Genomic DNA, 23,475 nt, shown 5'->3' with positions numbered 1-23,475 from the left:
AAGGTGCAGCGCATTCCGACCGTTTGGAAGAAGCACTACAATCTCTTTTTCATTAATAATTTCAATTTTAACCCCCGTAACTATGTTGAAACGAGTAGGCTAAACCAGAAAACGAATATAACAATACTAAGACGTAATTTTCTTGTGTCTTTATTTAAAAACTACTTTCATTGATATGAGCACAAAAACCGTAACTTTGAATTCGAAAGGGATTCCACAACGAATTGATAACTGCCATACGTTCACAATAACTTATCAATATCTAATAACTAGAAGAAAATTTTGAGTTAATAAGCTAAAAGTTAATAAGATTTTGAGGTAGAAACTCATGACTCAACGAGGCTTCTTCGTAAGTTGTAGCTCGACAGCTATGTTTGTAGTCGTTTTTGGACACTTAAATTTGTTGGCTTTTTGGGATGACTACAAATATTACTCCTACTATGCGATCGCTTGTATAAAAATTAGATGAAAAATACAACTTATGTTAGTAACAGCTAAGTCACTTATGGTGGAAACAATAGGTGAATAGAAGAAATATTATGGGCAATTGGGAAAAAGTTTGCGTTTTGATAAAAACTTGAAAGAGCACGTCCTTGCATATTCCTCGTCCATTCCTCCGTTATATTCAAAGAGTATCCGACCGTAATCAACATTAAAAAACATTGAATTATTATAAAACTTTGCGGTTCTTATCGACTAATATTTGCAATTGAGCTAAGAAAATCCTATATTTCAGAATATAGATGACATTACTCACTCGAATCATTCTTTTTTTATTTCGCCATTCTGTGACGTTTCAAATGCTTTGGAACCATATCTCACACAATGTTCATTCCGTACTGTAGAGGGCTATTCATATTTATCCGCGGGTTCATACGTGGACGCAAGTAAAATCTCTCCGTTGATCTGCCCTACCTGGGACGATGTATGATCCATATGGCCGACACTCTAGCGTGAAAAGCGTTCGAGCGTGAAAAATAAGCATGGGGGTAGTTTTCTGATTTATGAATCACAGATGAACCCAGATCGTACTCAAATTTCCTTTGGAATTTTTTATCTGAAAAATGGTAATATGTAATCCATTAATATCTGATGGATTTCCATTTCAAATCTAAATAATTACGTTAAGCCCATAATTTTTCATTTTTTTCAGTTTTTAACGGATCAATTCCATTCATACATTCTCTCACTCGGGGTCGATTCTTTAGCAAAATCTCTGCCACTTCGAAGGCATGGTGTTGAATTTTTACAATTTTAGTCATCAGGAAACCATACTATTAACATTTGAATGAAAGTATTTCATTTGTACTTCTAGTATGACATGAGACAGACAGTTTGTGACCGTAGACGATCACAGTCGATTGTGGAACATCCCAACGATAAGAACCATAAGAAAGGATCCATTTCCAAATAGGAGACAATTTCCAACCTTTCACTTTGGTTTCAACAGCAATTTGAAGTTATTCGACATTTTCTTAATGGATAGATGCCACCGTAAGGTGCTTCGAGGGGAAGATTGATCCCGCAACGCAATACATCGCGCTCTCTCCGTGGCTACTCCACGAACACTTGCGTGTGACGATCAAACTGCCAACTACAAGCACTATCTGATTAATAAATAATAATAACATTATTTACGACACTGTACGCCACCGAGCAACATGGGAGGGGTTTGTGCTTATTCAGCCTATCCTCTGAAATGTATTTCTTTTTTAATTGTTATTAAATTTAAATCTGGTATTAGAACCCAGATCCCAATTTCTGATCAAATATGCCACAGACCACAGACACCCCAAGACATCCCCCTCTTAGATGAGTTTTAGAGGAAGTTTTCACACATCATGTTTTCGTCTCAAGTCAACAGTGTAGCTTAGAACCAATACCTTCTGGACTTGGTACACAAGCATATCGTGTGGAAAATGTGCTCTGAAAGTCATCTTGGAGATGAATGTCCTGGTGGTGTACCTTGAAGGATATTTGACCGAATTTTGGGACCCGAGTTCCAATGCCAGCTAAGTCAATTAATTTTTTCACGGTGGTTTTCATCCTTGGAGTAAATTACAGTGTATGATTAGATATTGTACCGGATAACAAGGAGAAGTATTTGTTTATCGCCTTTCTACATTGTTTGCAGGAGACAGAAATAGTAAATACACACAGAAGGTAATTGCTTTCTTCGACTCCCAAATACAATCTTTTATCTTTTTTTATACGTGAGAACTCATTGTTTACAGTAAAATGAATTTTTACGCATATCTTATCTGTATTCCATTTCCCTGATTGCGTTCTCAAAATCAGAATACTGTCGAAAGTCGATTCTCAAGAGATACTTTTAGTGTAGTCAGAACGGACTTCATTAGAGCTCGAAGTTTCAATCAGCGTGAGCCAACTGTTTCTGCGTACCATTTAAGGGTATTTCTTGTCACGACTTTTCAGTTCAAATTTTGATGCTTCCGCACACCATGATCTTTCATCCACAATTCTTAAAATGCTTTCTATTTCCTGACTTCATTCCTTAAATACGCTTTGCAGACAGAGATCGCAAAGAAGACAGTGGTTACCTATAACGACACCAACAAAAAATACCCGCATGGTAGTAATCTTATGAACCATGAGGACTCGTGATAACCTACTTAGTGAAGCACTAACCTACGGATAGTTGGGTTTTAAGTCGTCTGAGTTCGGAAGACATACCTAACCTACCAAACTGATTTTTTTATCGACTTATGGCTCGTTAAAAACTAATGCTATTGTCATGAAAATTTCTATACATGCTGAGAAAACCTTTGCCAACGTTTTGCCTGTATCGGTTATTTGAAATTAATACCTAACTATTTTATAGCATGAAAAATTTTTTATACTCGACACACAAATGTTGCCAGCGGTCTACTTTATATACCTAGGAGATTTCATTATAATTGCATACGTATGCAACAAGAAATACGCCACCAAAAAAAGTAAAATATGACCAGTTGGTTGAATATGATGAGTCGTCTTAAGTCCATTTAAGTCCCTTGAGAGGACGCATCACAGCCAAAAAATGGTCGCAGTTTTACTCAATTTCCTAACGTATTGTGCGTTGAAAATATATGCCATTATCGTGAAATATTTCAGGATATTTTAGAGCAGATCGTGTTCAAAAATCTTTTTGATATTAAATATGTAAAATTTACCTCAGTTAAGGCAAAATGTTTTTCAGAGGTGTATGCTCCTAAGGTCCTGAAGATTCGATGATGACGCCGAAAGTTTCAAACGAGTAATACATCAGGAAATCGAGACGAAATACGATCATTTGAGTGGGAATGATGCTTCCTGTTAAGCCTCTAGTTACTCCATCGTCAAATCTCAGCAGTACGACTTTATGTTCGCCAGAACCGCATAAGCCGCCAATGGATAACAGAAAGAATCTATCTCCCTTATCCTGAACGTGTGAGCATTATTGAAAACGATTTATCATCGCCTCAATCAATGTTCGTAATATGGAATTGAATATTTTCTAGACTATCTAAAGAAAAAAGCACTGCGATCGGGCTGGCCAGATGAGATGTCACTTCGAAGGCAGGTGGAATCACAGGTTAGCGAGGCAGTTGATTCTTTTTTTCGGTAACCATGGCAATCATCAAAATCTCCTCCTTTCAATAATCAACTTGAGCACCCTCCTCAAATTCTAAACGCAGTTTTAGTGCTAGAACCTATTTTCTTCCCCATAAAAATGCATTAAACAATCAAATAAATTTTTTTCTCTGTTTGAACTAGTAACAATGATCTTAAATAACATATTTACGTCTCACATCCTTCCACTAAAAAGCCTTACAACCCCAAAATGCAATTTAAAATACAACTACCGAACTTGGAACTGAAAGAATAACCCTACGATTGACGTTGATAAAATGACTTCAAGTTAAAGCAAGGATAAATTTCTTTTGTAAATAGCTAAAATAAGCCAGATTGGTAGATAGATATTGCGATTCTTAGAAATAAAATATTTAGGCCGTGATATCATGGTGGATAATATATTAAATATAATAGATTTATGAGATTATTATAAATTTCATAAGGCGTGCCTTGAAAAGGCTTCAAATTAAAAATTAATACAAGGAATCAACCACTGCTATTACAGTATTTCATACTTTGTGTTATTTTCTGCCCTCAGTTTCTCCCTATCCTAAATCAATTCCTCTATTTTCTAAGTGCGCTATCATCAACATCCTTATTACTTTGTAATGAATGTACAACTCTTGACCTACCCAGTATGTCTCTCCATTTGATTTTTCCCTCTCTAGCGAACTAATCGCTTTTCGATCTGCCACAGTGTGTGCATAAACCGTTTTAGAGTAACTTTTGATGTCACTGCTACATAGTAATTTTGGGGAGAAGACCAAAGGGAGATATTGTTTTTGCTATAGAGAATAGGTTGAAAGAACGGTAACGAAGAATTAAGTTGGATATTTGTGATTTTGTCATATCATACTAAGGTGACGTCTGAAGTCAGTCATTCAGACCACCGTTCATGTACTCTAGAATTGGTTTAATGAAGTATTTACTTTTTCATTCCTTTAGTCTCTATTAGTATTTGTTTTACTTACTTCATTTCCTTCATTATGTATGTATTTCTATTTACGCTAGTGTTAAGTCTCTATTATTATCCATTTATTAGAATGTTCAATTTTCTATTCCTTGTACAATATAGTTTATACTACTTAACTCTTCCTCTACCGTATTTCATTTAATAGAAGAGTCTGTTCAATATGTCCTTGTGTCTTGCAAAACACTCGGCTAGAAACGCAGTTCCACCAGGTACCTCATTAAATAAATTCCACAATATCATATGATCTCAGCATCTCTTCGTTGAGCAACCTGCGTGATCTTAAAATTCTTCTGCATCACTAAATTGCCAAGATTCTAATCTTACTGTTCCACCGCATTAATTTGCCAATGTCTGGAACAATATTGTCTTAGATACACACATACCTATTATGCATATTCTTTTCAAGTCGTTGAACTCATTTTAAATTGAGACCGTTGTGTCCTTCAGCTAACCTTCGTTACTGTTAGACCCAATAACTAATTTTTTTATCTTCAAACAATATTCCAAAAAGATTTTTTTCGTAAATCCATGAAAATTCTCTATTTATCTATCAGTTTGAAGCGATTAAAATAATCACTTCCGCACCAACTCTATCGGTTCAAGAATGTAAGTTTTATTATTTAAAGTAGTTTTTGATGTAATTTTATCTAATCTATTTCATTTTCGCATGCACTCTCCAAGATTTTTACCCATCCTTCTCTCGCGGTCATTCTTGAAAAGTGGCGTTCTTCCGATGCCGGGTTTCCCTTCATCTCATCACAAATATCCAACGTAATTCTACTCGCTTCTGTTCTTCCCACCTGTTCTCTGCCGCGCAAAGGATATCTACCTTTGATCTTCTCTCCAAAATAGCCATGCAGCAGTGACGTCAGGTACTTAAGAGGAATGACCGGGGGAGGCTCGCGTACAGGCATTAGGCGGCGCCTCCTCTTTCGAATATTGCCAATCGCATTTTGCGTTCTCGGGGGCGAATTTTATCGTCCGGAGTTCCCGCGGAATGATATCGCTCGCGCGATCGAGGCGCTTTCAATGCGATTGAGTTTGGCCTTTGCTTTTCGATTCAATTACTTTCTAACAGAGGTTGAGGCTGTTTTACACCTTTGCTGGATTTGCATGAATGAAGGACGAACAGACTGTGACCTTCTCTTGACGCCGAGGCGCTGTTGTTTTACCTTAGAAAAAAATCTTCTATTATATTTTAGCGTGCGATATTTCAACAAAAACTAAGTGTCCAACGGAATATACTTAAATAAAAATTATAACATATTAGCCAAGAAAATGGAGAAACTCATATTCAAAAGCAAAAATATTGGATTATATTTCCATTACCCGTGATATATTTATGACATATTCTGGTGAAAGTATCATAGCAACAATTAATATTAATTTTTAACTGCTTTTAACTGGAAACGTTTTTCAAAGATGTATTTTAAATAGGATCTTTAAGTACGATTGCTTGTACGGGCTAATTAGCGTTCACGGTAGGCAGTTATTAAAAATCAGATGAATTGCTTTTTATGAACGTAGTTCCTGTTTCTAGAGTGAATTGTAAAATATCGGAGACACATATTGGTAATTTATTTGGGACTATGAAAATAGGGAAGTGTCATTTCTCATCATATAATAGTAAAAACATTTCAGCGGAAGGTAATTACATTTTTTTCGATAGTCTTATTTCCAGACGAATGCGATGATGCCATAGTTGTGATTTCTTCCTTATGTCCACATTCAATAGGTAATATCTGCGAGTTACACAAATTAGTTGGCGATTAGGTATGGCTTATATTTAATAGCTTCGCAGCCAAACGTTCAAAAGGTCTTTTCATACCCTTGGGAGAAATGCAAAATTATTTATTTTCGATTCTGAGCCCTTGACTGCAATCCTTGTGAAGTTCATTAAGGTAGAAAGTTTAAAGCTAAAAGCTACCTCATTGCCAATAGCGTTTTCTTCAATGAAATACAGAAAAATTCGAGAATGAAATCATAGAAGAAGATGGAAAAGAAACGGGATATATGTGACGAAGAATGAGTTGGAAACTTGTATAGGAGATCAAATGGGTATAGAATTGGAGAATTAGAAATTAACAGTGTAAATATAATTCCAGGTGACATGGTCAGGAACAGTGTTGGCAATAATATCCAGTTGGATTAGGAGTGTGTATATTTTTTTATATACCTTTATGCAAGAAGTATTACTGAAAATGCATATTTCTCCTGCATTGATTATTTAGAGATGAATAGCAACCAGATTTGAAATTTTAAATTCATTATTCTATGAAAATGGAATGAAAAATTTGTTGATGGCCACTTTTTATGCGGACCAACCTAATATACTCCCTCACTGAGATGTATTTCATTAATTTAAATTTCGATGCTACCGCACTATGCTAAGAAAATTGCAATGATGAAGCGCCGATACTTTCGAGATAAAGTTGCGTGTCCTCATTGTCCAGGACGACTGTTTCGCCGGCTCGGCTTCAATTACCTGAAGAAGCAGACTGCATCGCAGGCGAAAATTCCGCCCGAGGCAATAAAGACACGCGGATAAAATCCCGAAAGCAACGGCACTTATTCTACATATAACATCCTTCGGAAACATACTCAACGCAATGGGTGATAGGCTGATAGTGTATCCTGTGAATGGCTCGTGTAAGTTTATTGTTAGTTTGATGACTTCAAAATATATATCCGGCATATGCATATATCAAGTGTCACCCGATGTTGTAAATGTGCGGTTGTAGGTCTGAAGTTGTTCCTTGAAAGTCACGATGGCTCTTGTGCACATTTTGAAATAGGAGGGCATAATTGCGGAGATTTCTGCGGGGTAACGCACCCGTAGAATTCATGCAGTCCTTCACAAAGGAAAAAGACACGCCTAGAAGGCCTCCACGCTAGTGCATAGCTTGGGGCCGCAGATTCACCTATCTTTTCTTCTATCATCTATAGAAATGGTGTCAAGAAGTGTATGGTAATGCTAGGGATACTTGCACCAAATTAATGGATAAGGGAAAACAGGAAACCAGCAGTTAGGGCCGATTCTTCCCCGAGTAAAAGAATTATACCGACAAATATCGGCGAACCAGAGAGAAATGTTGCTACAAGTACTATTCAAGACTGGGATTGGAAAATAAAACCCCTATACACGGCTACTTTTATTATTCAATTTCAACTATATCAATACCTTCGAAATTCTCTCATAAGTACTGCAATTGAGGGTCGTCTATATAAGAATATAGCTTAATGAATCCTTTTTCACCTCTTGATAGGAGCTAATGATCATGATTTATTTTTCAAGACTTTCTTCGATTTTATTTATAATTTTCCAAGTTACTCACGGATTATTAATAATCCCACAGTAAAATTTTCGTCCCACTTTCCAAAACAATGTCTCAGAATTAAAAATCTGCAAATGGCAGATTAACTATCTGTAAAAGAGACAATGACATTTGTTTAAATTTGTTTGAATATATACTATCATATTGAAGTTCTTTGGGGATATCACGAAGACCCTTGTCGACACTTAACTGTATTTCAAATTAGGAAATGTTGCCTAAGCATTTTTTCCTCCCAAAGAAGTCAATTTTGTGACAAAATTAAATTTAAGTGTAAAATGGATATTTCAAGGAGATAGAGTAAGTTTGAAGCAATTAATAATTTGGGAAATAGAACAAAATAAAATCCGTCGATCGGAATAACTATATCCCTATTTCGTGATTAGTAAAACCACTGGGGTTTCAATACGGTCAACGTCAGGTGGGTGGGTAGCGAAGAAAAATATCTCTCCTAAATTCTCGGAATAGGGCAGCCGCATCTACCCCATTCATGCCCCTTCAACGAAAAAAGAAATAAAATAAAAGAAATGATAGATCTTTGAGTTAAATCAGCTATGATCAGAAAATTTTCGAGAGTGGATATTTCCATGAATATGTGAATCAGAAGAAAACTGGATATTTGATTGATTAATCTTGAGGTTTGTCCATGAATGCTTAAGCTATTGTATCAATTTTATCAATCACCAAGGTTTAAATTCTGTTACGACTGCTTTGCATACATAACGTCTAAATGACGTGTGGCTATGTCAAAATATTGTGTTTTCAAGTTTCAAACATTTAAATATTGAATTTAGTTGGATCATAGTTTATTTAAAACGGTTTTATAAAATTTTAAAAGCAAAGAGGTTAGTCCAAAATGACGAAGTGGTCGATATATTCTGCGTAATTGGCACGAGAATACAGGCGTCTCTTATATCTAGGATCAGCTTCATTTGCAAAAGCTCAAAGGGCAAATGCATACACCTCTCCACGAGGATAGTGTAATTGGCTTTTTATCCATTGATAACATGCAATTTAAAGACTTCCGAGCGTCATTATCTTGCACAAGATGTCATCTAAGGAGACCTTACATTTTCTAGTGTACTCGTAACCATATTTTTTCCTTGACAGTGATGTTCAGGAGTCAATTTTTTATTTCGGAACAAAATGAAAGCTGAGGATAATCATGAAATTGATACCATCGCTCATTAAATAAAATTTCATCACCTCGGAACGTAAGAGGAAGAGCCGTCAAAGAAGTAGACTCACGACAGCCCTCAGTATTTTTTTTTAACCTGTCGTTTGAGGCTGGTTTTCATTACCATACCCTTTCATCGACCAAGGCCATTTTTTTCCTCTAAAAAATTACCCTACATTTTTCGACAAACATCAGATATCTTAGCAAGTCTGTGTCTTCTAACTACCAGTGGACGATACTATATTTCATACACATAAACATCCGTTTATTTTATTTTTTTATCAATGATAATTGATAATGAAACATGACTCAATGCATTCTCATGATCTTTATATATTCCACCGCGGAAGAGTTATGTTGTCCAATGAAAACGATGACATTAAAACCTAAAATTACTGAAAAAAATGTAACGTATGTATTCGGCTCTTTGAGTTGACATTTTGGAAAAGTAATAATTGTTCAAAGTTATAATTGCTATAAATTTCTCCAAGAATTGATCTTTCCTAAAACTTACAAGTTGACAGTCTATATGTGATTGTCATCAATTCATTAATATTATTGCCTCTTTCAGTAATATCGTCGGAGCTTCAGGGCAGTGGAGATGAGACACACGTTCTTCGTAGGCTTTTAACCAATACTATGCCTACGATTAATTTCCAGAGAATTCTCTACTGAAGAATTTCTGTTGTATTAATTTTCTCACGTTTGAAAAGTTCATTATTAATTTTAGTTCTTGGAAATTATCACACTAAACCTCTACTTTGTAGTTCATTGGATCTTGATATTTCTCCTCTTCTATGGCTCATCTAAATAACAAGTTTTATTGGCAAAGCCTCTAAGGACCACCTTAAAGCCACGAAATAAATTGGTCATCGAAGAGTGCAGAATTGAATAAATTAATGCTCAATTTTACCCCCCCCCCCATGTGTGGTCATGGACTGGGATATTTTTCTTATAATACGATTTTTTAAATTACGCTTAGCTATTTTCATTAAAATTGGTGATGTGCGTCCAATGTTCATATTCATTCATGACTCATCAACCGCTGTTTAGAACGTCGTCTACTCCGTTCATGAAAAATATAGGAAGCTTTTATTTTGACTTTTACTTTATAATCATGTTTTATTGCTCTCTATTTTCATGCCTATTTTCTCCGAATCAGACTTTATCTTATTCTCGAATTCCTCATACCTTCGAAGTTTCATCATCTCACGTATCGGTAATATTTCTCCCTCTTATTTTCACTAGCAGAGAATCAGACTTTGTTATTTCCCTGTTAAGGCCTGGTAACACGGTACTTCAGAATGTACAAGATTGTGCGAATTTTTCTGAATGGTTCCTTTACAGATTCTTGTACTTTACATGTACTAGATCCACGAATAGGTGGTCACGTGGCACATTTATTCGGACAAGTATTTTTAAATGCGCATTTAGCGTTTTCGTTTATTTTTCTTCTCTATCCTAACTTTGGGGGCGTTATATAAACATTTTCAGCGTAGGAAAGACGTTGAATTTTAGGCAGCAGACAATTATAGTAAGCAGCTGCTTAATTACTTTATTATTTCCGCCTAGTGGAAGGAATTGGAAACGACACATTCAGTCGTCATCTTGCTTGTGTTGGTGGTTTCATTAATTACGTGTGCTATAATTGTTTTTTATTTTGACCACTAGTCCGTCTTGGATTTTTCTCTACCGCTTTGATCTTGGCTTCGTTTGGCCCTTAATTCTACTGATTTGACCCCTGCGCCTCATTGGACTACAAGAACGGAACTTCATTAAAACAACGAACATTGGACCATTTTCTCCCGATTTTGACCCTCGCACAGCTTGGACTATTTTTGCGGTTCACACATTCTGCGCCGTTCCTTCAGATCCTTCCTTTTACACATCATCTTTTCTTCTGTTTCTTCCTTTCGCTAACTGTGTCCCATCAGTGAAAAATGCAAGAGAAGCAAGTGGTAAAAATCAAAATAACAATCGGAGCCGGTCGTAAACAAAGTAGTCCTAAATGCAAGCCAGATGAACTGAATGTGTTGTTTACGTAGTCTGCCACCAGGTTACTCTGTTATGAGTTCAACTCATACGATTGTCTGAATGAAATTAGAACAGGTTCTATTTTCCGTCCATAAATTCATACATTCGTACATTTCGGTGTGGTTACACGGTGAATTTTTCGTTCATTCTGAGATTCAGACATTCTCACATTATCTTGTACATTCAATTGTACCGTAACCCGACCTTTACGCTCGTCATCATCTGGAATGAAATTCTATGAATGAGTAAGATCAGCCTCATCTTTAGGCAATAGCCTTATTTAAAAAATTATAAAGTTTAGTGACTGAATGTCAATTCATATATTAATCCATGAAAATCTCGCATAATTTCGTCAAAGAACTGTTGGGCTCCTTTCAAATTATTGGAATTTACATTCTGACGGGCGATCCATCATTATCCTTAAAAGAAATAGCAAAATAATTTTCTTTGAATCTTGTTGACGACTTATAAGCAAGTTATCACGTTATTAAAATGTATTAATTCAGCTTGGCTGTGTTTATTACCATAAGCAATTCAAGCAATATGCAACAACATAGTTTCGGGTGGAAATGTGGTATTTTTGCGATGCTCAGACGCAATATGTACCTATTTAGCATAATTATTTGAAATATTAATCTTCCTCGTGCTCATGTGTAAAACCATTATTAGAATTCGAATTCTAAGAAAGTTAGGTATATCAAAATTGTCGAGAAGCATTGTTGCATTATCAAATATCTAAACCATATGAACAAGGAATGAAGCGAACAAGAGAAGACTGTTGTTAAACCGTTACCCTCTCTAAATATGAATAACTCTTCATTATGACTGCATTTTATTGTATGGCACCCTAACAAACTTTTTTTCACCTGAATGTCAGCAGAATGTATAGGCGGTTTAAAAAAACATGCTCCACGCCATATTGGTCAGCAGACAGTGGTACCACGATATATTTTTTTTCAAAATTTTATCTCTGCTTTCAATTACCAAAAGTTGATACGTGCTCAACTTGTGACTCCTTTGCAGTAAAATTAAAGGCTGGAGACACATAAGTTGAAGTTGACCAAGATCTAAACCATCGATAAGCTGACGATGCCTTGAAAGCAATGAGTGATGATGAAAAAATGCTAAATATTCGGATGCATATGTTATAACTTTTGATCCACAGCAGCAAATGTACATTCTACAAATAACTCACTCTGAGATGTACTATTATGAACAAGTTGCGTGTTGTAACTTCACTATCCGCGACAGTGTTACTGGAACTGGTTGCATGTGCATTTGGTCGGTAAACTTGTAAAATAAATCGAAGGAACTTGAAGCAAAAGAAAGTTATTCTGCAGAAAGCTCAATAACCAAGAAATCAATGCGAACTGCACTGCGAAAGTACATGAAAAAAGCAGTCGCTGAATTACGGGAAAAAATTCGAAATCTTTTTGGTCATATGCAAGAGAGCTTCAGGGACAATCGTTAACCGTACATTCGTTATTTGATAAAGATGATAAACTTGTACCGAAAGTACTGACAAAGCTAACGCATTAAATTTCCACTTCAAAAGTGTTTGCACTGCCAACGATATTGAATGTTATTTTGATATCCCATGTACTGACTAACCGATGGAAGAAATGTACATACAACGCGATGGGAAAACTAAACAACTGTAATCGATACAGAATGTAAATCTCCTGGTCCGAAGGGAATACTTGTGAGTGTCCTAGAGGAGTTAGCGTCACAGATTGCATCGCTCTTAGAGATTATATTGAGGAAGTCATTGTCTGAAGGAAAGTTGCCACTAGACTGGAAAATTGAAATAATTACACAGATATTAAAAAAAAACAGACATGACCAAGGCACTAACGTCCAATTTCATTAACATCCACTTTAGCCAAGCTACTTCAGCATAACGACGTTAGCAACATCACGACTTTCTTGGACTCTCTTAACTTCCTTCATGGCTGTCGGCACGGCTTAACGAAAAGGCTGATCACGTGAAACACGGTTCGCGCTCTTTCTTCACGACGATCTCAAATATGATGAATCGAAAAGACAAGCTGTCAAATTATTTCTAGATTTTAAGGAAGATTTCGACACGAAACCTTTCAATAAACTTTTAAGCAAATCAAAGTCATGCGGATTAAACGAAACTGATAAACTGGATACGCGACATTCTGAGTGAAACAAATGAACGTTTCACGAAACAATTATTTCAGTAACATTTTATTGTCGTTGGATAAATAGGCATCATACTAAATGCACATTCATTTATAACATTTAAAACAGTCTCCGCTATATGATGTCTCCATGTTTCTGGTTTCACCACGTAGATTTTCTTTGTGACGGCAGTTTCTCCGGTATTCCAACCGCCGTCTTCAGGCCGTTGGAATACCGGAGAAACTGTCGTCACGAAGAAAATCCACGCGGTGAAACCCAGAAACATGGAGACATCATCTAGACAACGCCGCGGAAAACTACGCATCAGTCTCCGCTATGACTTGATTGTTGTGAACTGATATTAAGGCCTCTGATGCAAATGTTTTTCAAAATCTGTGTACATTAACCACTGCCCCCGGAGTTGTAAATTTTAATACTTTGCGAAATATCAGGCTTTAGCTGAAAACTCCAGTAACGAGGTAGTTGACAAGTGTAGTAAGTATTTTCATAATTTCTATGACGCCTTGCTTTTGATACATCCTGCGACGTATGCATCACTCCATGTACTCAGACAAATCGGAGGCGTGGAAACAGGGAAAGAGCTGCCGGTGAATCGCACTGAGTTTCGGGTTACTGAAACTGTCCATTGTCGTTTTAAATAAGTCGTGTCACCTGGCTGCCCGTGGCATGGATTATTATGAGATAGATGTGTAAAAGGATACCCTTTTCGTTGCCCCGGATCCACGGAAACCTTATAACACTGTTTTAAATAAGCGTTTCTCTGAAATCAGCTCGGAGAGGCATAAACAGCACAATCTTTTGGGATCAGGGACGTGTAAAAAAGGGGGACTAAGGAGTGCCGACCCCCCCAAAAATGAGACAAACAAACCCAGTTAACAGTACATCTAAAAAACTACTTAATTCGTGGGAATAAATGGGCTCTTATACATGGGCGTACCCAGCGAGGGGCTTTCAGGCTGTTTTCTGCAATTAACTGCTTCAGTCTAGGTGTAACAGCAAAGGTGTTACAAAATGTTTTAAGGCAAACCCTTACCTCAGAACCTCCACAGGAAAGCAGAAAACAGGAAAAAGAATGCCGCCTTCATCTTCCGCTAGGGTGGTCATATTTTTCATACCTCCGCCATTTTATCAGTTAGAGATGGACAGTAGCGGATCCAGGATTGGGACAAAGCTAAGTATGGGGTAAACTCCCAGAAGTATTACGGGTCCGATCAAAAATTACAATACTATCTAGTGTAAATTAGATGTCCAAGGGTGGGGGCTTTAGCCCCCATAGATCCTCCACTGGGGATGTATAAGTCTAAGTAATTAATTTCGCTACTTACTGTAGTCGGAATTATTAGATTCCAAAATATTTCAAGCTGTTGTCTTCTTTATGTCAAAGTTACTGTTATGCATAAAAATGCAAATTTACATGATACCTGAAACCCAACAAACAGATAAGTTTTTCAATTGAAATTTAGAAGCTATGTAGGTGTATATCAGATTGTGTGTGTGAGAGTGCGCGTGTTATTGCATGTGCACATAAAATGTTTTAAGGAGAGAAAGGAGAAATAGATAAACTTACATTGCATTTAACTAACTGATTCGGTAACTATCTTCAGTAAGTGTCTGTATAGGCATAGAAATAGTAAATTGGTGTCGAAACTACCCCAGATGGAGAGGTTTTTGCATTTTTTTTTTCATTTTTAGTTGATGTTTGCTATTTCCCAGAATTTCTGAACTCCTTTATCTTGTTTTCACCCAATTACTCTGGGCACCTTTTCTTCTTTTTTGGTTTTGTTGCAAACTGAGTCGATTTATATTTGTAGTCGAACGATACACTGTCTCTACAAATGAATAAAAAAACACAACATAAACAGAGATTGGTCGAATAGCATTATTCTCGAATTCGAATATCAAATGCGAAGGTAGTGAAGTTTTCTCGGGTTTCGCACCGGGTCAGTTCCTCCTTATCTCCCTCCGACGTTTCGATGAACTACTCGCCGATCGTCATTAGGGATCCAGGAATCCAATTGGATTTTTCTTGGATTCCTGGATCCCTGATGACGATGGGCAAGTTGTTCATCGAAACGTTGGAGGGAGATACGGAGGACCCGACCCGGTGCGAAACCCGAGAAATCTTTACTGCAATAGAGTGGTTCATTCATCAAAGAAAACGAAAGGCATTGATTGCGATTCGTTACCCACCATTAGTGTATCCATAATATACTAATTATTTGGTTTTAGAAATCCCAGTTTAGACGAATGTTAATGGTCAATTTTAACTTCATTTGAATAAGGCCAGATTTGCAACCATGCGATGGCACTCCAAGTGACGTCACAGGGGCCCAGATGCTATACGAGTAGTCAGGAGTTTTAAATTGTCTGAGATTACCAATGCATGCACGAGGCACAGAGCTCAGAGAAACATTTCTTAATAATCACCTATTAAAATTTCCTAAGGTCGGAAAGTTTCTTTCGTTTGACAGGGTGTTAATAATCCTAATTTAAGCCAAGCGCTACCTGCTAACAGGGTACAGGGTACTTAGCCGTCGCGTTTTCTCGCACTTGAAAATTTTCACTTTTCATTTAATGCCGGAAAATAAATTAAAAATCTGCAAGCGTGAAATGCGTACTCCAGGAGTAATAATCTTTCGATTTAGGATATAAAAAATTAAATGACACCACTGTATTGTTCGCCGGGAAAAAAGCCAAAACTTGCGATGCGAATACCTACATTTTTCCCGAATACCTCACTCATATATCGAATAATTCCGAAATGAATACTGAATATGCACTTTTCCACCAATTTTGAATACAAAGAGCATTAAAAATAATAAAAAATGTCTAACTTTTTGTCATTTTACTTCAATACGGCTCCTAAATCCTAATGCAACTCTCATCCACGATTAAATCAAACTTGCGCGCTTAGCGAGCACCGCAATACTTTTTTAAGATAAGCATATTGAAGGTTATATTATTATTAATGCTTTCCTATGTTTATTGAAAACCTTAAATTAAATAAAGAATTGAAAATTACTGTGAAATTACATAACGTAAAACGTAAATTTCGTCATTCAACAGGGTGTCATTAAAGGAAAATGCCATGTCGCGTGTATTAGAGTATACATTTATACATTATTTTTAATGATGCTCTCGTAAATTCATAAGCATTGTCAACAGATTTAATCAGAATATACGGATGATCTGTGCTGTGTATGCTAAATTGAATGATTGATAACTTTGAGTCATCGAATATCGAATAGTGTAAAAAGCTTATTTTCGAGTTGTAACAGACTGGACGTTTTTTTCTGGACGACGAATTTTTTTTACTATGACCTCTACTTCTAGTTCGGTGTTCTTCCGCTAGGGTCAGCACTATCCAGACAAGGGTGTACCGCCTTAGAAAGATATAGCGTTTACGTGTTTCAGTACGAAAATTAATATTTTCCAGTTTTAGCATTTAATAAGTTTTAGAAATTGCAGGATTCAACTTATCGGCGAAAGTGTTAAGGGCGTTGAAATTTTTTTTCTCCGCGATTGGCTCGAGGATTAGGTGACGGAATGAAAATTACATATGCCATTATTTATCAAACTCAATCACATTCGGCAATGATTTTGAATAGGTAAACGATCAAACGTGTACAAAAATCTACAAAAAATATTTTTGGGCGAGAACAGAGATATCGAAAACGGAGATAGAGATTCAGGAAGCGATGGGCTAGCACTCACCATTTCTACGTAAAGTACGACGGGATAATTGAATATAACTCATAAAAGATACACAATGGCAGGAAAAATTGGAAACATAAACTCCTAAACATTCGGAGATAAGCAGCGGCAGAAAAGTGCAAGTGCAAAGCCACAAAAGAAAAAGAAAATGTCGCGTGTATTAGAATACATACATAAATTCTTCTTTATGTTGTTCTCGTGTATTCATCATCATTATGAATATTTTAATGCTTAATTTTAATGATAAGTTTTCGTAAAAATATTACTAAAGAAATTACCCGACCTAATGCGCAAACCATCATGCAAGACACTATAGGTAAACCATCAAATGTGTACAAACATCTACAAAAAATATTTTTGGGCGAGAATGGAGATATCAAAAAACAGAGATTCAGGAAGCGATGAGATAGCGCTCGGCTAGGTGAAGAATGGAAATGCGACAAGAGGGCGTCTTTCGGCGCAGACGAAGGGTGAGCAAAGAAACGCCTCACGAATCACGTGATTAGAATTAGCCAATGATAGACTGAGAAAATATTTCACCATAAGATAAGAAGGCGTCTTTCGGCGATTTAGAGGGGTAAGCAACAAAACGTCTTACGAATCACGTGAGTAGAATCAGCCTATCAGAGACCGAAAAAATCCTTCACCCTCTCCTTCGATAGTCATTCTCACCCTTCTAGTCACTTCTTCGATAACTTCTGAAGAGGCAGGACCACTCGGGACTTCGCTCATTCTTTTACTTCATTTTACGAAGGACGAGGTGCTACCGTGAAACAACATCTTTAGTTATAATCTATTCTCGTGTCGCTCCTGGCAGAGCTTCGCAAGAGGCGATATCACCAAGTGCCTTACACTTTCTTGTGCTTTGCGTTCGGGAAAGCGAAGTGTTAGTGCTTTGAAATAGTCTTTCAAAGGACTGGTGCTCAGGGCTAGTTCGAGGACTTCGGAGTAGGCCTGTGAAATTTTGGAAAACAAGTTGATATTGTAGAGACGGTGTTTTTAGGACTCAACTAGCACTGTGAAGAAGTGCGATCACTAAGTTGTACTTAGTTCTATCTCGCGTAGCTTGTTTGAGAAGATTAGGAATTTTCTATCCAGTGACTTTTCCTGAAAAGCAGTAGAACACGGCTTTTAGTCCATCGACAACTACGAGGAAGGCGTGACTGTTCTGCGGTAGGCCCCTTTTTGAGCATCGAGCTCTTGAAGTAAAGCTGCTTTCATCGAGGACACGATCTGAAGGACAGCGACCGAGACTTGAGGTTCAATAGTAGCATCATGGATCCTCAACCAATGGACAAGGTAATTTGCATTATTTTTTTCAAATATGTCCCTATAATCTCAGTATCGAACATGTAAATGCTTTCATTTACCATAAGTGCGGCGAGTGGTAGCCATAATCAGGAGCGTGTACAAAGGGCCTTGTAACTCCCCACCCATACCTCCCCTCCGAAATGAAATTCTTTTTCATTTCAGCTGCCCATCACATGCTTCCAAGGGATAGCATAGTAGGTACCTCACATATATCTTCTATTTGTACCCCACTCCCTTGATTATTTGTTTCCTATTTATTTTAAATGTAAAATTTGCCACGGGTGTCCTTAACCTTGGATTAATTCCTCATATATTTACGCTATTGGCTATAAATGTGATAACGAGGCGATTACCTTAGTTTCAAGCATTGTTTAGTGTAAAATTTAAGGTAATTATAGTAATTAATATTGGACTGGAGATTATGTAGGTAATTTGAAAGTGAAATTCTGGAATTTTTGGTGTTCAGCGTTTGCTATTGTAAATGGAGGAGTATGATTCATTGTTCCACATCGGAAGATGTAAGAAGTTTTGAGTTTTCGAGCGGATTTTTTTGACGACATACTCTGCGGCCTCGGTGGAAACCCTGTTTTTATAAAATTCTCTGATCCAGATGGGAAATACTGTTGAGATCGCATAGGAGGAATATCTGTTTGAGGGAATGTGACGTCACTCGTGAGACCAATATAAAATGAGTTCAACAGATTCAGGCTTCAGTTGTTGGAAGTTAGACACATTCAAATAAATAAAAGATCGTAGTACTTTTCCACAACATTTTTTTACTGCGTACACGTACCAGATGATGGCTCTGTGAGCCGAAACGCGTTGTACGCAGTAAGAAGATTTTTTGGAAAAGTGCTACGATCTTCAATAGAAAATGATTCAATTAATTTTCCTCGTATGTCCCTGAAATTGCAGTGTTGATGACGGAAATGATTTCATTTAGCTTTGGTGCGCCGAGTGAGACCCCTCCTACCTCCCTCACGAAATGAAAATTTTTATCATTTCAGCTGCCTATCGCATGCGTCATTGAGCTACCGTAATACTTCCTATTCATCTACTAGTTCTATCGTGCATCCTTTATTTTTTTGTTACACGTTTATTTTAAATGCAACATTTTCCCCGGGAGTCCTTGCTTAAACTAGCATTGATCCTTATGCTCCTGGCTATAATTGTGATTTTGATACGATGATTTAAGATGATAAGATTGATTTATAAGGTAAAAATTGAGGAAATCAAAGTCATTCATGTTAGACTTGAGATTAAATAGGTAACTTCAAAATGAATTTCTGGAATTTTTAGTGTTCAAACTTTGCTATTTGTCAATGGAGATAAATGTTTCATTTTCAACATCCGATGAAGTAGAAAGTTGGGAATCTCTGGAGCAGAGTTTTTTTGCGTCATCCGCCACGAGCCGGTTGAAAATCCTGTTTTAATAATAAATTATGATCCAAATAGGAAATGCTGTAGAGAGCGTATAGGAGAAATATATGTCGAGGGAATGTGATGTCACTCATGAGGTCAACGCAAAACTGTTCAATGTGATCAAGGTGATATTTGCGGACAACATGTTTATATTCATATTATTGACATCGTGATTCATCAGGTAGTTAGCTTTAAGCTAGTACATATGTTCAGCAACCAAGCTTCAGAGCACAATTAATCTGGAATTTACCGATATCAATGATCAAGTTGGGGCAAATGGATGAACACGATATGAATTTAGACAATAATAATGTTTGTGCCGTAATTTATCGATACGGTCACTAGTGTGTGCCAATCTAAAACAAAATGGAGGAAAAGACTTGGGTTAAATAGTGTAAGCGCAGTTTCATTAAGTTTATTAAAAGCTGCGACATGACGGGAAGCCGCCTCGAACGGACTTCGTTTGAGAACCAGCCATTAAGCACGTTCCTGTTGTCATGGGAGCAGTCGCTTGACAAACGATCTCTCTCAGTGACTCCAGCAGGGCCATTATACTGAACGGGGCCATACGTATGGCCGGCCGTAAGTTTCTTATGGTCTGACCCGAAATTATGGCCTATACCGATTCCAATCTTGTGGGGCCATAACATACGGCCCGGCCAGAAGTCTTAACGCCCTTTCTGCTGGCGAGTATGAGAATTATAATTGGTAAGTTGGGTTCACTTTTTTAAACAGTAGTCATTTTTTGAGAAGGAAGTTTGTTCCAACTTGGATAAAAAATAAATTCAAATGTTATCATTCAGTTTACAAAAGGGTTTGTCTTGTCAGGCGACATTAGAGTTCGCCGTGGACTAAGCCTCAGGGATAAGAATTTGCGTAATCATTAATTAGCAGAAAGCAAAGCAATCTATTTGCGTAGTAAGCCTGTGAGTCATAAAGGAGGGCATTGTTGGCGCAATGAAAGGATTAATTACAAATGACTACGTAAACTACGTGTGAAATAAATACCAAAGATGAGCAGTGCCGATAGAATGAGTGAGGTAAGGCTGGGGCGAAGATATGCAAGGCAGGCGGCGAGAAGGTTTGCGATAAGCAGTGTCCATTCGTCTGAAAAGCGGAGAGATAAACAAACGAAGTCTCTCCAAGCACGTGGCGATGTCACGAACTTCGAAAGGGGGTTTGACGCGCCGCGCCGGGCGGTAGTGAGGCATAAAGGGGGCATTGTTAGCGCATTGAAAGGAATAATTAAAAGTGACTACGTAAACTACGAGTGAAACAAATACCAAAGATGAGTAGCGCCGAAAGAATGAGTGAGATAAGGCTGGGGCTCCATGTTTTGGGTCTTTTAATTCAAATTCACGGCAGTTGGTCTTCGTGGCTAAAAATGCTATGAATCAATCAATTATTTACGCAAGATTTTGTCTCGATATGTGTGGTTTTATTTATTTATTTACGTACATTTTCTCTTCCCAATTTTCATCTACATCTACTTAATACCCTGCGATCCACCTCTAGGGTGTTTGGCTTTGAATTTGGTATTTGAATTTTCATAATATTTTTTCTCACAAAATTTGATTTTTTAAAATTTCATGTCGTTTTTAAGAGCCAGAATAGCGTCAAAATCTATTTCCTGGCATGTAAATTCCTAAAAATTGTCCGGAAGGAGGGGCGAATCCTCCGCTGACGGGTGCCCCATGATGAGCCCCAGCCGAGGGCTCCCAGACATTCCAGACCGCCCCTGTCCTGAGCTGCTGGCCGTCTTCCCCAAATACTTAACGCAGTCTGCAGAGCTCTTGGCTTGCAAACGCTTTTACGATCCCTCCGTTTCTTCCTAAACGGCACGCACGACCTCAGCTGCAGGTCGCCCCTTTCAAACAGCACATCATTTATGGGTGCGGTCCAATGAATGCTACTTTCGCTACCAGACGCTACAGACGGAAGTGCTCCGGAGCACCGGTCCATAGGCGCTACGTTTGCTACGAGAATTTCTTTTCGGACCGGTCAGGAGCGAAGTCAAAATGGCGGAAATGAACGAGGGCGGGCAAACTGGGATTATGAAATCGAAGAGATGGTTTTAATTGCGAAGTGAGGCGATTATGGTCATTGAATATTAATAAATATGTTCGAATATCATTTAAATGAATTTTATTTTCCAATATCGAGGTTCCACAAAGTAAAGCAAGAAACTTTGGACCGTATTTCTCACACCTACCCTCGCCTACCCCATCTAATTGAAACTAATTACCCTAGTAAAGGAAAAAGTAGGTACTCTACCGTTTTCTCACTTGAAACAGATTAACTTATTATGGCTAACGACTAATATGAAACATTAATCCATTCCATTTGTATCCTATTTTTCTTCAGATTTTAATTTATGGCATGAGTAGATGTGTGGATTCATGTTCTTACAATCCTTTCTTGTAGTAGATGTCCCTTTTAATAATTTTTTGTTGCCTTTTGAATGTAAAGGCTTCTTCTAGAGACATTTGAGTTCATTTTGGGGGAGATACGAGAATGTCTACGGAGAGATAGTGCTTGCTATATATAATAACTTATATATAATTTTGAAAAGTGACTACGATGAGATTAATGCCTCCAATTACTGACAAAAATGTGATGAATGTATTCGGCTCCTTGAGCTGACATTTTGGAAAAGTAACTACCGTAACTGCGAAAAGCTTTATTTCTGCATGTTATTTATGTTTGGAAAGGGTAATGGTTTAACTGCAGTCTTCTCGCATCGTTCCTCATTCAGACGGTTTAAATACGAGGGGGTGAGAAACCAAGGGGTACAAGTGATTTTTTTCGAAAAAGAGTTAGGTAAAAAAATTGATAGAAGAAATATCCATAAACTTGGTGGCCAAGAGATACGACGAGTCTCAGTAGTGAGCTGACATCTAACCACATATTGAATTTATTTTTTATCATAACCTTTTGCCAATAAGTCCAAACAATTTTAGCAATACATAATTTTTTATAAAAATTACGAAACTATCACTTATCTCATCCCCGCATATTTGATAATACAACAATGCTTCCTAAGGTTTTGGAACACCCAAATTTCTTAAAAATAGTTCGAATTCTAATAATGGTTTTAAATGGAGTACGAGGAAGATTGATTTTTAAAAATCATTCTGCCAAAATGGTACATATTGCGCCATCATTGCATAAATACCGACCTGACTCTAAGATCTTGAATATTGCTCGAATTCCTAATAATGATTAACATATCAAAGCTAAATTAACACATTTTCATAATTTTGTGCGCGATATTTTTCTTATATAATTCGTTAACAATACTTGAAAAAACTATTTTGGAATACCCATGAATGATGATGGTAATGATTCACCTTTCAAGTTGCAATAATTTTCAAGGAACAAAATAGTTCCTTAACAAGATTAGGCGAGATTTAAATACATTGATATAGAAATTTTCATTCAGTACGAAAGATTTTATCTTGTTTTTTATAAGACTGATACGCAAAAATGAGGCTGAGCTAACTCATTCTTAGGATTTCACTCCAGATGATGACTTGCGCAACAGGAAAAAACAAAGTCGGATTTTCATTAAATGTAAACAAGAGGGGGAAATATAACCGACGCGTGACATGCTTGAACTTATTTCTTTATAAATTATGGGGATACCGACAAAAATTTAGAGGATCATTCGGAGGAAAAATATCGAGATCCAATGAACTACAAAGTAGGCGTATACTGTGAGAATTTCG

At 37.1% G+C, this 23,475-nt stretch overlaps 1 protein-coding gene across 1 annotated transcript in view; it reads left to right on the top strand.

Annotated features, from left to right (window-relative positions):
* Window positions 1-17,726: 17,726 nt before the first annotated feature.
* LOC124153611 overlaps window positions 17,727-23,475 on the top strand; it is a 50,040-nt gene continuing 44,291 nt past the window's right edge. The window contains exon 1 of the mRNA XM_046526894.1: window positions 17,727-18,313. Within this exon, the coding sequence (XP_046382850.1) occupies window positions 18,290-18,313 (24 nt within the window). The 5' untranslated portion in view covers window positions 17,727-18,289. The remainder of the gene's footprint in view (window positions 18,314-23,475) is intronic.

Source organism: Ischnura elegans, chromosome 2 (assembly GCF_921293095.1).
Source record: "Ischnura elegans chromosome 2, ioIscEleg1.1, whole genome shotgun sequence".
Taxonomy (NCBI): Eukaryota; Metazoa; Arthropoda; class Insecta; order Odonata; family Coenagrionidae; genus Ischnura; species Ischnura elegans.
The sequence above is the reverse complement of the archived record's forward strand: the minus strand, read 5'-3'. Positions and strand labels throughout refer to the sequence as shown.